General features: G+C 36.9%; 1 protein-coding gene across 4 annotated transcripts in view; it reads right to left on the reverse strand.

The window, feature by feature from the left end:
* Nucleotides 1-235: 235 nt before the first annotated feature.
* Nucleotides 236-14,396, reverse strand: part of UMAD1 (UBAP1-MVB12-associated (UMA) domain containing 1) — a 78,439-nt gene continuing 64,278 nt past the window's right edge. For all 4 annotated transcript variants that reach the window (XM_032703396.1, XM_032703403.1, XM_032703412.1 and 1 more), the window contains one exon: nucleotides 236-2,354. In XM_032703396.1, coding sequence (XP_032559287.1) covers nucleotides 2,112-2,354 — 243 coding nt within the window. In that variant the 3' untranslated portion in view covers nucleotides 236-2,111. The remainder of the gene's footprint in view (nucleotides 2,355-14,396) is intronic.

The raw sequence follows: 14,396 nt of genomic DNA on the forward strand, positions 1-14,396 counted from the left end.
AGACTTCAATTGACTTTTAGGGATGATCTCAGGCAAGGGAGGTGTTTGAGCCTCAGCTCTTGCTAAAGAGCAGTCAGAAGACACATTCCCAGTACCCTTGGCCATTACTGGTGCCCTTGCTACTCTTACCCTTTATGGAAGATGATGAAGGGTGAAGGCCAAGTTTTAATCTACTGCCCACATTTCTCCTCCTGCTGAATACAACCTTCTACTACTCTCCTTTGTCTCTCTTTTCCTTTTGAAGGGGTACTTGTGAGTGTAACAGAGCTCAAATCTGACAAGTTGTAATTATTTAGATAAATCATCTAACTTTAGGCAAACAAAAAATTACATGCCAAGTCAGCTAGCAAAGAAAGAACAAGTATTGTGAGTTTGTTTGGTCTTCAACAGTGCTTTACAATTCTGCTTCTAGACCAGCTGTGCTGCATAAACATTTCAGATTCAAAATAGATAACTTGAATGGAAACATGCTATTTGCAGAATGAGCCATTTTTTAACTATTAGATATAAAATAATAATTAAAATTAGTGCTTCAGGTATGCATTAACTAGAAAATTGAGCACACAAGACAGTTCTGAATAACAATCCGTCAGATGAAAGTGTGACATAATTTATTAGAAGGACCCCAATTTTTAAATGACACTGAAAAGATTTTCAAGAATTTTCAAGTTCAAGTTCCCATGAAAGCTGAATGGTCATGGCTGTAGTAAACAATACAGATGAAACCACATGGTAACTCTCGCACATAAAAAATAACTCACTATTTTTTAGCATCTTTTTATTGTAGTGCAGCACAGATACACTCCCGGAAACAATATCTTCAAAACATTTAAGAACATAGCTGTCAAAAATATTAAATACATACATTAAAAAAAATCTAAACCATGAATATTTAACAACCTAAGATATATTCACAATGTAATTTCTTCATCATTTACAGTACTTATCTCAAATACTGTAAGAGGATGCAAGTCTGAAAATATATGTACTTTAAGCTACCACAAAGCATAGAAAATATAAGAAAATATCCACTAACATTTGGCACAATATAAATATTGCACCCCAAGAGAGAAAACCAGTGTAGTCTTTTGTGCGCCACAGATCATTCTTCATCACAAACTGTGACGTTACATCACAGAGCTGTTGCTCGTGAAACAGCAACTCTGGTGTTAGTCAGGAAAAACATGCTCAAAGCTTGCGAGCAGGGACACAGTGGTCTGTGAGAACGCATGTTTAGGTACTTAGCAGTTTAATTTAGTTGGATAAGAAACAATGTAATGTTTTCCTGTTGTTAAACATTGCCATCTGTATCTCTGGCACACAAATTAAAAAAAGAAGGGTGTGACCATTAAAAGTACGTGTCCTGAGATTTCCTTCTTCAGGGGGCAAAGAGGTTAAAATGGAAAAGCTGATCTGTATATAAATCAGGAACACATGTGGTAATGAGAACAAACAGCAGCCAACAGGCAGGCGGGGAGGACTTCTCCAGGCAGGCACAAAATGAGATGGACAAAATACCATCTACTGGAAAAGGGAAGGAAGCAACTGATTTTCATTTTAAAATTGGTAAGTTTAACCAATTTTAACTAATTTTTAAGTTTAATCCTATTAAGTCTTCAAGATTATTTAAGGACTCATAATTAACTCTGAGCTTTAAAATTTGGTTTCACAGAAAAGTTGTCTGTCCAGTACTGCAAAGCAGCATTGCTTTAGCGTTAATATTAGTTTCTATCTGTACAAAATCAGAGCTGATCTCAACACATGTAACAGGATCTATGTGTTTGGTAACTGACTGAAGTAACAAAACAGTGCTAGCCTTCCTCCTAAAGTTATGAAATGTTTGTGTCTGCAGCCTACCTATTGGAAGTAGATACCAATAGCCAATCTCCTACTCAGGCTGAAACAGTCGCTTGATTTCTTTGGGGATAAATAGAATATTTAACATATTAAGTTACAGATCATTTAAAGCTAAAAAATATATCACAGTTGTGAATAACAATCCATTTGACACACCAGTGGCAGGCCCCCAAAATATTAAGTCGATCCAAATAAGTCTTGATCTTCCCTTTAAGACTTATTCCTTGACAGAGGCAGAGAAAATAAAGAAAACATTATGGATCACAAAGCACTGAATTTTCAAGGGTAAAGTCATACCAAAATCTTGATAAATTATCATTGATGTCGTAGGTGAGCAATCGGTCAGGAACGTCACTCTGGGTGCCCTGCACTGCTAACACGTGTGGTGCTAGGGCAAAGGGTACGTCGCTCAGCAGGTCTGACATGAAAGGGCTGCTTTCCAAATTTTGACTCCTTTGATTTCCCACCTCTGCACTTGGTACAGTCAACTGCGATCTCTGAAGAGAACAGAAGAACAGACATTTAGACACCACAAATCAGGCAACTACGGCTTTGTACTTAGAACCACAATGACCTATTAATAAAGGGAAACAAAACAAACAAAAAATAAATAAAAGCACATTCAGAGTTCAGGTAGATCTAAAATAGCAGTTCCCAATACACGTTGATATAATTCTTTGGCTCAGGTTGGCCTGAATTAAGGCTAAACCAACAATAGATCTTTTGGACTGATTACTGAGGTATCTCCACCTAATGTTACTCTGCATTTATGAAACCCATATGGCTGGTGGACTTTTTGTCATTATGTTCAGTCTGGTTTAGGGGAAATTACTTCATATAATTCCTTTCATAACTGATGAAGCTCCATCTTTTGTTCCCCCCGTGCCTTTTCAGAAGTTGTCCAACAAAGGCACGACTTTCATGATAAAAACACTGCTATCTCAGTTATTTCAAAATATTAATGATGTTGCTTTCCAATCTGAAATAGAATTGCACAACTGGCTGTCCATTATATGGCAATGCATTGCCAAGTATGTTCTTTACAGAAAAACACAGTTGAAACTTCAAAAAAAGCCAACAGCAACCCCTGAACCAAAAACCAACAATGAAATAAAGAAACCCTGCCATACAGAAGAAGTCAACACAATTTACAGAAAATTGCAGCTGATCAGATGCTGGACCCAATAGAGTTGTAAGCTTTGATACTGACCTGTCAATAGGACCATATTATGTGTTTATCCTAAAACTTTTACCATTTTAAAAACACAGAAAAGACTGTTTACTCTGCCTCTGGAAATCAAATCCAACTTGTTTTACTATTTATAGCAATAAAATGCTAAACAAAGTCATAGCTCTCACATCAGGCACCTATAATGACATTCCTGACCAATAACAAGCTCTGAGCAACCTGATCTAGTGAAAGGAGGTCCTGCCCACAGCAGGGGGGCTGGAACTAGATGATATTTAAGATGCCTTCCAACCCAAACCATTCTATGATTCTTTGATCTCTAGGAGTAAGTATATCAGAAATACAGAAATGTAAACATACAGAAATATTTAGTAATTTGTTCAAAAGTGCTTAACAAGTCATGTCAGAGGCACAAACATAGAAATTAATTTCTGATCTCAGTCCTGTTTTCTTCCTTTCAACCCACCACACTAAACACACAGAAAAATCCAAAGCTTATACTGTTATTAGGGAAGGAAGAGCACCGAAAGCTTTAAACACTAATGTGGTGTTCAGCAGATCGTAAGAGTTAAACGGATCTAGTTGTATGGAGATTGGATTAATCCTAAATTATTCCATGATTTTTAGGGGAGTTGTGCTGCTCAACATCTGACCTATGCTAGAGTTGAATGTCACAGATCATGGCTGTTACAGAGAACAGGTTGTTGCTGTTTGACAGAAGGACAGTTTGGGTGGTGGGATGGCAGCGGGTACTGTGTTTTCTAGCCTGGAGTATGTAACAGGTAAGCATTTAGCCAGGGAAAAGACACTCCATCTCCTTCCCAAAGGAAGGACTGGATTTGATTTGAACATAACCTGCGTACTAGTAATTCCTTACACAACCCAAGGTTTCATCTAGTAGGACAGATAAACCAACGCTAAACCTTCTATTAACGTGCCAACAATGAAACAGATACTCTTGCCAATCTAAGCCTGTTCAGAGCCAGTACTTATCTTGGGTGTCGGAGGAAGCACACTCCTCCACGAGCTGATGGGACAGAAGGGGTTAGTGGTGCTGCACACTCTGAACTCATCTGGAAGCTTTTGTTCACACTTGCAATGATTTGAAACCTAAAGCATATGATAAACTTCCCAAGATCTGTCACTATCATATCACAGGATAATAATTTAAATTTTCTGAAGGTTAAGAAGTTTATTAAAAGGAATGACTGCTACACGACTGCTACTAACCTTACTGGTTATGATCCAAGACGAAAGAGGAGCAATATTCTCTAAAGCTACTTTAATACCAGCATGTCTGTACTACATAATTCCTACAGCTATAGTTTACAGATGTTTCTTCATGTTCTTTATTTCCCCTTGCTTTCCTTTTCTCAGTTCTCTGTTCTTAGGAGTAGCTAACAGCTCTTCATAAAGCTACATGCAACAGCAGAGGCAAGAGTTGATAAAGTTGATAAAGTTGAAAAGTTTTGGCTTTCCTTACTGATTTTGGGCAGGGAAAATAGGAAAGCTAGCAGGGAAGTCAGGAAGATAGCCCGTAGCTACTACTACAGCTTTCAAAGCTTGGAGCGAAAAAACCATGGGCAACAGCACCATAAGTCTGTAAGTTCAGGAAAAACCCTAAAATCTCTTGCATTTTTCTAATGAGCCCAGTTATCTCCAAATGAAGATGAGCAGCTCTTGCATTAAAAGAGATATTAGCTTCTCTAGCTGCTCATTGGTAACACTTACAGGGAAGTCTTCCTTCTTCTCAGGGCCAAACAGGCTCAAGGTATGCAACATAACAAAATTCACAAATATCTTCCACTACAGACATATTCTATTGCAAAAAGCACTGCCAAACACACAGAACGTTTATTTATGTTGATGATATTTATCTGAAAGAACACCCCACGACACTTCAAAGAAGTACTTAAATTTGTAGCTACTGTAAACTTAAATACTTCTCTTAATTCCTACTGTGCATGAATTAATCTGAGGGGGAGCCAGCAAGCCCCAAAGGAAAAACAGGGTTACATCGAGGAATCAATTAAACAAGATCTTCAAAGACCCTTCAGCCTCCCTCCGTTCCTGCATTCCAGGCAAACATGATCCTTCCCTCACTGTCCTCTCTATTCCCATCGCTCAGATGATAATCAGAAATCCCTAGAATCTAATGTTTATTTTGATTGGCAAATTATACTTTTATGAACACCCGTTTATATTTTAATTGTCTCACAAGCCAGATGAACATGATTTACAATAAGAATTAAGACTATCATGTGGTAAAACTAACTTGAAAAAGAGAAAAAAAAATCAGAGAGAGAGCAAAGCATCTTGGATCTTCTGTTTTCTTCCAGAAACCTTACTTTTGTTAGAATAGTGCTAAAGGGGCAGCTCTAGAAATTAAAACCCTTTCTGTACACAGTAGATACATGTATTGACAGTGACAGAGCAAGAACCAGCTTTTCTTGTTCCCAAGTCCCACTCCATATTTGAAAGCAAGACTGCAGTAAGGAAGGATGAATTACATTAGAATTATTTTACTGTTCAAGTATCATTTTACCATACTCCATCTCTGCTTACTATCAGTGAGGTTCTTAATAGTCTACTATTTGAATACTATCATAAACAAAGCCTGAAATGGCTGGAAGCAACATTGTACAGATAAGTCAAGAACAAAGAAAAGTGTCAGGTCAGTATAACAAATGCCCTAATCTGATCTTAGATCAAATGGTCTTTGCATCTCACTTTACCCAACCCCTCATGAGAAGGTCTTGGACCCAATATGACAAGATCACTTTACTGCATAAATGGAAAAGGCCTCAAGATTTCCTGTTTTAGTTTCACATGTAAACCACTACTGTCTCTCCCATGAAAAATGTTATTTTTCATTACCTAAAAAAGTTGAAATTCACTTTTTAATTTTTAACAAGTCACATTTTATATTATTTTCATGGATTGATATCCCAACAAATTATGCAATGGGAAAAATACAAAACCTAGGGAAGACGATCTGTTAGTCCAGTATGAAAAACCCAAACCTGGGTTAACCAAAGTTAACCTGGAAAGTTAACTGAAAATAGGCTGCTGCAGACTTGTTGCATTTTCAATTTAATTCCTTGTATACTGTGGAGCCCATCCCTTTATCTAGTACACAGTGTGTCATATGTGTTACGGCATATATTATATTATCTATTAGGTATCTATATACAAATAAAAGAGTTTAATTCCTGAAGAATTCAGGTTTCAAGAAGTAATTTTTCAGTTCTGCCTACTGCAGTCATTACAGGCAGTAATGAATCTTTAGCCCTTGGCTATGCAGGGCTATTTGTGAGCACTCCTGCAGTGATATCTAGACATTTGCTTCATGTGCAAGATTCTACCAAACAACACATATTTTTGTGCTTCCAAACCATAAAGATATTCTTTAAATGAGCTAAGACATATTTCATTTATATGCTGGAGAAGCCACATGAGTGAAAAGACCTCGATGAAGCAGGCTTTCATAGCACCTGTGGTAACGTAACGAAGAACTGGACACTCCAAGAGAGAACATCAGTCACCCCTTGGTGCTGAGGTCGCCCAAGCTGCTTCCAGTGCAAACACCAGCACAAAGCAATGTGATGCAACCAAAGTCAAGGTTATGAAATGGCTTATGCTTTCACGCATGCATTCTTCAAGCATATACAGAACTGCAAGACCTAGAGAATTTGATATCCCACATTAGTCACACTGGTTTCTACTTAAATGTCTAACTTACTTATCCAGAATACAATCCATTCAGAGCATATTATCTGGACATTAGCTAAACTAAGCACTGGCAAATGGTATGACACACAATCCTGTTATGAGAAATATTAATTGAATGGACTGAGAAGATCCACCGGTTTACGTTTCACCAAACACCAGGGAGTTAAAAGAATCAGTTAAAATTACATAAGGTATGGCAATAAAATTTAATTCAAATAAGCAAGGTGTCTTCTTCATTCCTGGTTTACAATCCAAATGAACAGGGATAAAAGAAACACAATGTAAATATATATGGTAGCTGGCCACCAGATACTAATTGCAGTCTGGCAGCAAGGGTGTTAGATGCTATTTTGAAACTAACAAAGTATAAAATTATACTCTAAAGGAAGTTATTCCTTTTTGCTCTTTTTTAAAAAAGATGTTTCTCAGCTTCCTTTAAAAAACATCTAATTTGCTGCATGTCTTTGTATTAACCATAAAGTCTGCCAAGATTCTTGTAAAGATGAAAAAATGCATAGTTTACAATGTACTGAGAAGCTGGATTTATAGTGCTCTGAAGGAGAATCAAAGATCATTATTATCATCAAAACCACTGAACAAGGTTTTCTATCAACAAGTGATTAATAAAAAAAAATTGTACTTTATGTAAAAAAGGGTGGTCTTTTTACCAGAAACAGACCCATTTTTCTTTAAAAAAGAACCTTGAGAAACAAAGAGTACCTTCAGTCTTCCAGAATATTTAGTAAATATCCAGCAACATCATAATTATGACAGAGATCCGCCATGCCACTGGTGACATAGAAGAATTATCCTTATTTCAGGCAATTTCATGGTATTACAGGAAATATTGCACCATAAGATATCTCAGAATTTATTTAGCATTCTGCAGTAATTTTTTGATGTATCTAGAAATGGAAATTGCCTTATGGGATTGTTCTTCCAATTGTGTTTCAGTTCATGCTTTTTAGGGTATTCAATGGACCTTCTTAGAAAATCTGTAGGAATTCCAGAGTCAGTATCTCCATTGATGACAATGATTCACTTTTCAAATGAGAATGGTAATGGCAAAGATGAACAGAGGGAAAAAGAAAAATTACTCACAAGGTTTGTATCCAAAAATTTAAGCTGAGAGAAGAGAATCACAGAATCATTTAGGTTGGAAAAGGCCTCCAAGATCATTGAGTCCAACCTTTGAATTTTCACCACATTGTCAACTAGACCATGGCACTAAGTGCCATATCCAGTCATTTCCTCCAAACCTCCAGGGATGGTGACTCCACTACCTCCCTGGGCCATCCATTCCAATGTCTAATCACCCTTTCCATGAAAAAATTCCTTCTGATGTCCAAGTAGGATCAATAAAACCTTGCTGGAGGTGGTGAAAGTGCATGACATGACAGGTTTTAAGTGCCACAAAAAAACCCCAGACCAAAACATTAGCAGTAAAACACCCTAAGACACCAATAAGTATGTGACCTACATCCTTACCAAACTGTAAGAAGGGAAGAAAACCACCTTGACAAGCACAATACAGATGCCTCTGAGATGGTTCAGAAAACCACACGTGAATAATGAGAGCGGCTCTTCTTTTGAGGCTCATTCAAAAGTTTAGTCAGCATCTCCTCCAGAGACTCAAGAAAAAAGTTACTCCTTGCTGGGAGAGCAAAATCAGATGTAAGAAGTGCTGGAGATCTTGCAGTAGATTGTTGCTATATCCAAATACCTTCTGGTCACTTGCTTTCTTAACAGAAATGCAATGGCTGGGACTGTTATACTGGCCAAAGACTGGTGGTGTCAGGGTTTGCAATAGAGCACACCTACAGACCGAAAGCTTCAGGCTAAGACTGAGACCTTGGAGAGGCTTTCAGAAGCAAAGAATGGTTATCAATGGCAATCAGCTTTCCCATTTGCTTTGGGCTCTTGTTTCCAAGCTTCTTATGCCTCTCGTTCTGTAATACAGCAGTGATTTGTCTTTCTTAAAGAGCTCTTGCTACCTGTACAAATTTATTTTATTGCTGTTCAGAGCAAAACAGAATCAGATTTTAAAATAAGCATTTAAGAACATTTTTACTGATTTGGGACATACATTTTAGACATTTTTCTTTCTCCTCTAAAGCATGCTTTTCAGCTCTTTGTTAGATTAGAATGGAATCAAGGTCAGGTTAATGTCACTGAAATCTTAAAGAAAAAATTCTAAAGAAATGATGAAAAGTATTTCTGACATTCTACAGTTTTTTGTTATTACAGCAAAGCTCCTGACGGAGTATCCTGGCCTGCAAAGAACAGTAGTGGAATCTTTGCTAAACCACACTTTAAGTATCAATAACGATGTATATTTGTACATCCTTATTGACATTAAAGCAATTAGAAAAGTGTAATTATAGGAACAATTCTATAATTTGAATGTAGAATAAACTTGCTGTAATTACTATGTGCTTCTTGCCCTTTCAAACAGCTATAAAACTGTTACTCTCTGCAGAGGGTAAGAACTGCAAAGTTGTCATTTGAACTCTGGATACTCTGAGTGTTCCACAGTTAAAGTGTGTTAGTTAAATTATCCTAGTAAATACTAGAGATGCCTGTGAGTTTTATTTGTGAACTTACAGAATGTAATTCTACCCTGAAAAGTATTCTTAAGTACCACAAAAGACTTCATATCTAATGTCTAAACCAACTATCTCGTTTGTTCATCCTAGAAGAAAAACACTGGGATTTTTTTGTTAACAATTTTGTAATCTCAAGCCAGTACAAGATGAAGGTTCTATTTTTACTCAATCCCCTATAAGAACAATTTGGCACAGGAAATATTTGGAGGGGGGGGGGCTAGTGATAAATTTAGCAAATATATTGAACTTAATATAACCAAAACTGTATAATGATATTTTTATTTCAAATTCCTACTTTTACTCCTTTATTCCTAACTCCTATTATTTATTTCATTCAATAATTGTTTGAAGACAGAGAACCAGAACATCTCAAATGTGGGCATCTATAATGAGAAACTATAAAACTGTAAACAAAAAGGGATAAGATGAAACATGAAAAAAAGACTGCAAACCTAAGAGAAAGCAGAAATAAGAAGAAAGCAGAAAAGGATTCTAAATCTTTATTAAAAATGCTAAGTCTTAATTTCTCACCATTAACTAATTATGCTCTTATCTCCTTCTATCCCAACCAATTTCAGCACTTTTGAGTATGATAATCGAAAAGCTGTATCAGCATTTATGCTCCCTCAGTAACAGGGTTCCTCTTGTTGCTGCCTCCCTGTCCCTCTCTGGAGGCCCCTGAGCTTTACAGGTGAATTTTGGACAACATTCCCCTCTGCAACATGAATATTGTGATAAGAATTATTTCATAAGAAAGAGAGAGGTGTGGGTTCAGTAAGGAACAGTTTAGTTCCTCTGTTCCTTCAAAGTACTACGCAAGCTATTCATAGCAAAGATCTCATACATTATAATAAGTAACATGAACAATATTCAGCACATTGTGCTTCTGCCAGTGCCAGGAAATGGTACTAACTAGGCCAGATTTCTTTTTCTGTTTTTTCTGTAGCATGTATGCTGGAAGATTAAAAAGTTCATGAAAATTACTATAGCAAGTGAACTGCAAGCCAGAAGAATTGTAATTGAAAATGCAGGCAGCTCTAGCCATCCAGAAGTGCATTCCACACCATCAAAAATGAGAAGTGAAGGACAAGTCAATATATTGCAAAATGAACAGACAAGTCTGATAAATGCTGATAATGGATTTGTTTTGTAACATCACTGTCATCCAGAAACAAAAAGTACTTACATTTATTTTGCTGCTGCCTTCACGATGTACTACAAAACTCAGATAACTGGGTTTCAATATAACCATAGAATATACTAGGAAATTAATTTAATATAAAGCTTTAATTGCATATTGAAATAAACAGTATTTAAATAATCTGTTTTAATTTAGCAGCTACATTTGGTTGATGTAGTTAGTGACAGCAAGATTTGAGATTGTCTCTACTGCTTCAAGCAAAAAATATCCTGAAGACTTTTTGGGAAGCTGATGTCCTGAACAGCAGGAGCTTAGACAAACTGGGTCTCAGCATCCATGTCTCTCTACCTCTTGTTCCCAACCCCTGCTACTGTAAAAGCTCCAACAGGGTAACCTGCTATGGCAGGACAAAGATGACAGCTTCTCTGAGATGGTAGATGCCCATGAAGCAGAAGCTCTATAATGAGTGTTAATATTGCATTGTCTCGTTATTCTACTACATGTATGAAAATCCAAGGATTTGAATGTGAAAGAAAGGTGTCCACCAAAAAAAAAGAACTTAGACAATTAAACATAAAATAGTAAGAAAATATTTAATAAACATGGTTTCACACAAAAATAGAATCGATAAATTTTTCAGCAAATTAGAACAACTGGCAAAAGTATAATCTGGAAATCTCTCCTTGAGTAACTGAGGGAGTCAGCAACATCAGTGAAATGTCTCCCTAGAATGTCAATATCAATGACAGGAAAAAGAGGAATAACAATTCCCATCAGAGGAAAGGAAAAGGAAATTATCTTGGATTTGGTTTTCAGAAAAGAAGCAGAGTGAACAAAAAAGAATTACTAGTCTGAACCCAGGTGAAGCTGCCTAGAGCAATACCTGGGAACAACATCCTCAGCCATTTCAGGAGTTCTGTTAAGTAACTAAACCCTTGGATCTTCCTAACAGTCTCTCTCCTCAGTCTTGAAGAATATAAATGAACTAACACAGATGTGTGAATAAAAATTGCTGTACTAAATGATATGTTCTGAGATTTTTACTGTGCTGCTTAAATGGCAACCGTGTGGCAAGACTAGAAGTATGTTCAGTTTACAAATTTAAAATATTCTAATCCCAGAAAAGTGAATTAGGCAAGTATCTCCTAACACAACTTTCCACCTGCTCTCTCCATAGAGATTTGAGTCAGTAAGGAAAAGGAAGGATGGATATTTGACTTTCATTTACTCCATACACAGTCTGTAGCTGGAGCACTTGTCAACACCACCTTCAATAAAAAGGTTACCAGGAACCAGAGTTTGTAAAGCTTCAGTCTGCAAACAGCAACAAGACTGAGTTGTCCTTAGCATTTACTGCTCAGGCTTTTGAGATTCAGGAATAAAAGTGGGAGGACTCTTAAAGCAGTAAAGGGCAAAATAATTAATTAAATAAATAAAAGGAAACAAATATTGGTCATTTCTTTCAAATAAGGTGGTCTCTTTAACCCTCCTTGTTCTCTATGGCTGGAAAATAATTGGACCACGATGAAGAGGAAGAAGGGTGCTTTTTGTTTTTTTAACATAGATCTGTTTTTATCAAGCAGGACTACTAATCACATTACAACACTAGAAACACATTCTTAACATTTGTAACACTGTGGAAGCAAAGAAAAGAAAACTGCAAACAATAAACTTACATTTTATCTTGTCTTTTTAAAAAGTGCTTTAGAACAAAATTTGACTATGTGCTTCCCTATGCACAGTCTTTCACAGGGAGGACAAGAGTTGTGAAGGTCTGGTTTGGTTTTTTTAAGGCAAAAATTACATCACTAGTCCATTGTGGTGACAGGATCAAACCACACTGATGGAAAGTACAGAGAAACATATTCCTGTCTTATCAATACTAGCATTCTGGGCTGAAATGGGGCAGTTTTCATGTCATGCTTCCTTTCCATTAAAATGGACTGCCCACTGCTGTTTGTGGTGAGTTTTGTGTTTGGTTATTCTTTTTCCCCTGGAAGTGGCAGTGCAACTAATCTAAAGACCTTGTTATTTTCCTTACTTGGTTTTAGAGTAATTATTAATAAGCTATCCTATACTACAGTCTTTCACCCACCGTTTTATGCTAATGCATCACATTGTAAATGTCACTGTACCATCAGGCTATATGCGCACACGATCTCATCAAGTGATGCATGATCTACATTGCATTTTAGATCAATTTTAATATTTGAAAAGCCCAGAAGGGTTGCTCTGAGAGGCAGGATGACTCGCCGATCAATTTGTTGACAGCAGCAAAGTGAACCAGCATTACTGGCTTTTAGTCTGACCACACGTATGTGGGCAAGAGACACACGATAATCAGTACTTTTATCTGGGGATTAAGCTATTCAGAAGATCCCGAAATTAGAGAAAGGCTAAAAAACGTGATGGGAACATCTGGGCACCCAGTTTGAGCATCTCCTGCTACAAATAACTAACCATTGTAACTGAATAAGCACGTGATTAAGTCAGGCATATAGTGAGTGCCTGCCCAAGCTAAATAGGGAGGTATGCAAACTGTGCTTCTGGATACATGTGCCTTCATCACCATTTGGTGTGTAAGTTACTTTACTAAAGCCTAGCTCTCAGTGTAAAGAGGCTGCAAATCAGGCCAATTATACTACTTTATGAATTTATTACCTGTGGGTATATACACTGCTATTTATAGACACTAAGTTATGAAAATATACCACAGTTGTGTGTCTGTTATTCTTTCCCCAGAGGATGTGATTTTTGTCTTCCGTTGCTCAAACCTCACAAATTGTACAAACTGGCTTCAGCATTGACTCCAGACTCCACAGGCAGGGCTGTGGGAGGGATGGATGCTCCAATCCATTTATTGTGTTTACATGTATTTGGTGGCCAGACAGAACATTCATATCCCACTTTAAAAGACTCTAAGGCTTCAGCAATTCTTATAATGATTTCTCAACTGAAGTTAAACAAAGGGTTTAAGAGTATTTTGCACTTCCAAAGTGCTATAGAAAAGTGCTTTATAAGACAGCACTGCACTACTTTTTTGAAAATGAACTGTTTTCTAAGTTCAGAGAGGAAGTTGGTGACAACCACATCAATTCACCTCTCCCAATTCTCACTCAAGTTCCCTATATCTAAAAATATAGTTTTCCTTTAAGAAAAAGACAATGGACATTGCATCTTGATGCTATTGTCATTGCTAAGTATCAGAAATAATCCCAGATGTGCGTCATGTTACACAGCTAACAAGCCTAACTATTCACTTCAGAATTGAGAAAAACCCTACAAGATTATAGTCTTACAAGACACTCCCAGGTCTTACTGGTTGACCCTGGGTCAATAGATAGCACAAATCAGAGTTTATAAAATGCTGTTTGTGAGGCCACTTCAACTAATCCTTTGTGACATGAGAAGGAGACTTTCTCATGGATGATCACGTTGCTTAAATTTTACATGTGTATGTACATATACCTAATATTTTTATACATAGTATATATATAAACCCTGCCCTTCTCCCTGCCTTGCCCAACTGTTGAGGGCAGACAGAAGTCCACTGGTCCATATGTTCTGGAGATCTTCCTATTATGAAAAGGCCTCTTAAATATTTTGGTCAATTATCAAACAGAGAGCAATATAAACATTACAACATAATGAAGCTTCACAAAGTAAATATGCTATTACATAGTGATAGTTGTAATAGTTGTTCTTTTTTTTAGCTGAATGGGCTATTTACCTTCATTCTCAATAAGATCACAACCATATACTGTGCCTTTCTTGTCATATGGCAGCTCTACTTCGTACATAATTTCCATCTGTGGCTGCACATGGATCCTCCCAAAAAACTGCCAGATATTTACTATATGTGCAAAGGATG

The sequence above is a fragment of the Chiroxiphia lanceolata genome, chromosome 1, assembly GCF_009829145.1.
Source record: "Chiroxiphia lanceolata isolate bChiLan1 chromosome 1, bChiLan1.pri, whole genome shotgun sequence".
Taxonomy (NCBI): Eukaryota; Metazoa; Chordata; class Aves; order Passeriformes; family Pipridae; genus Chiroxiphia; species Chiroxiphia lanceolata.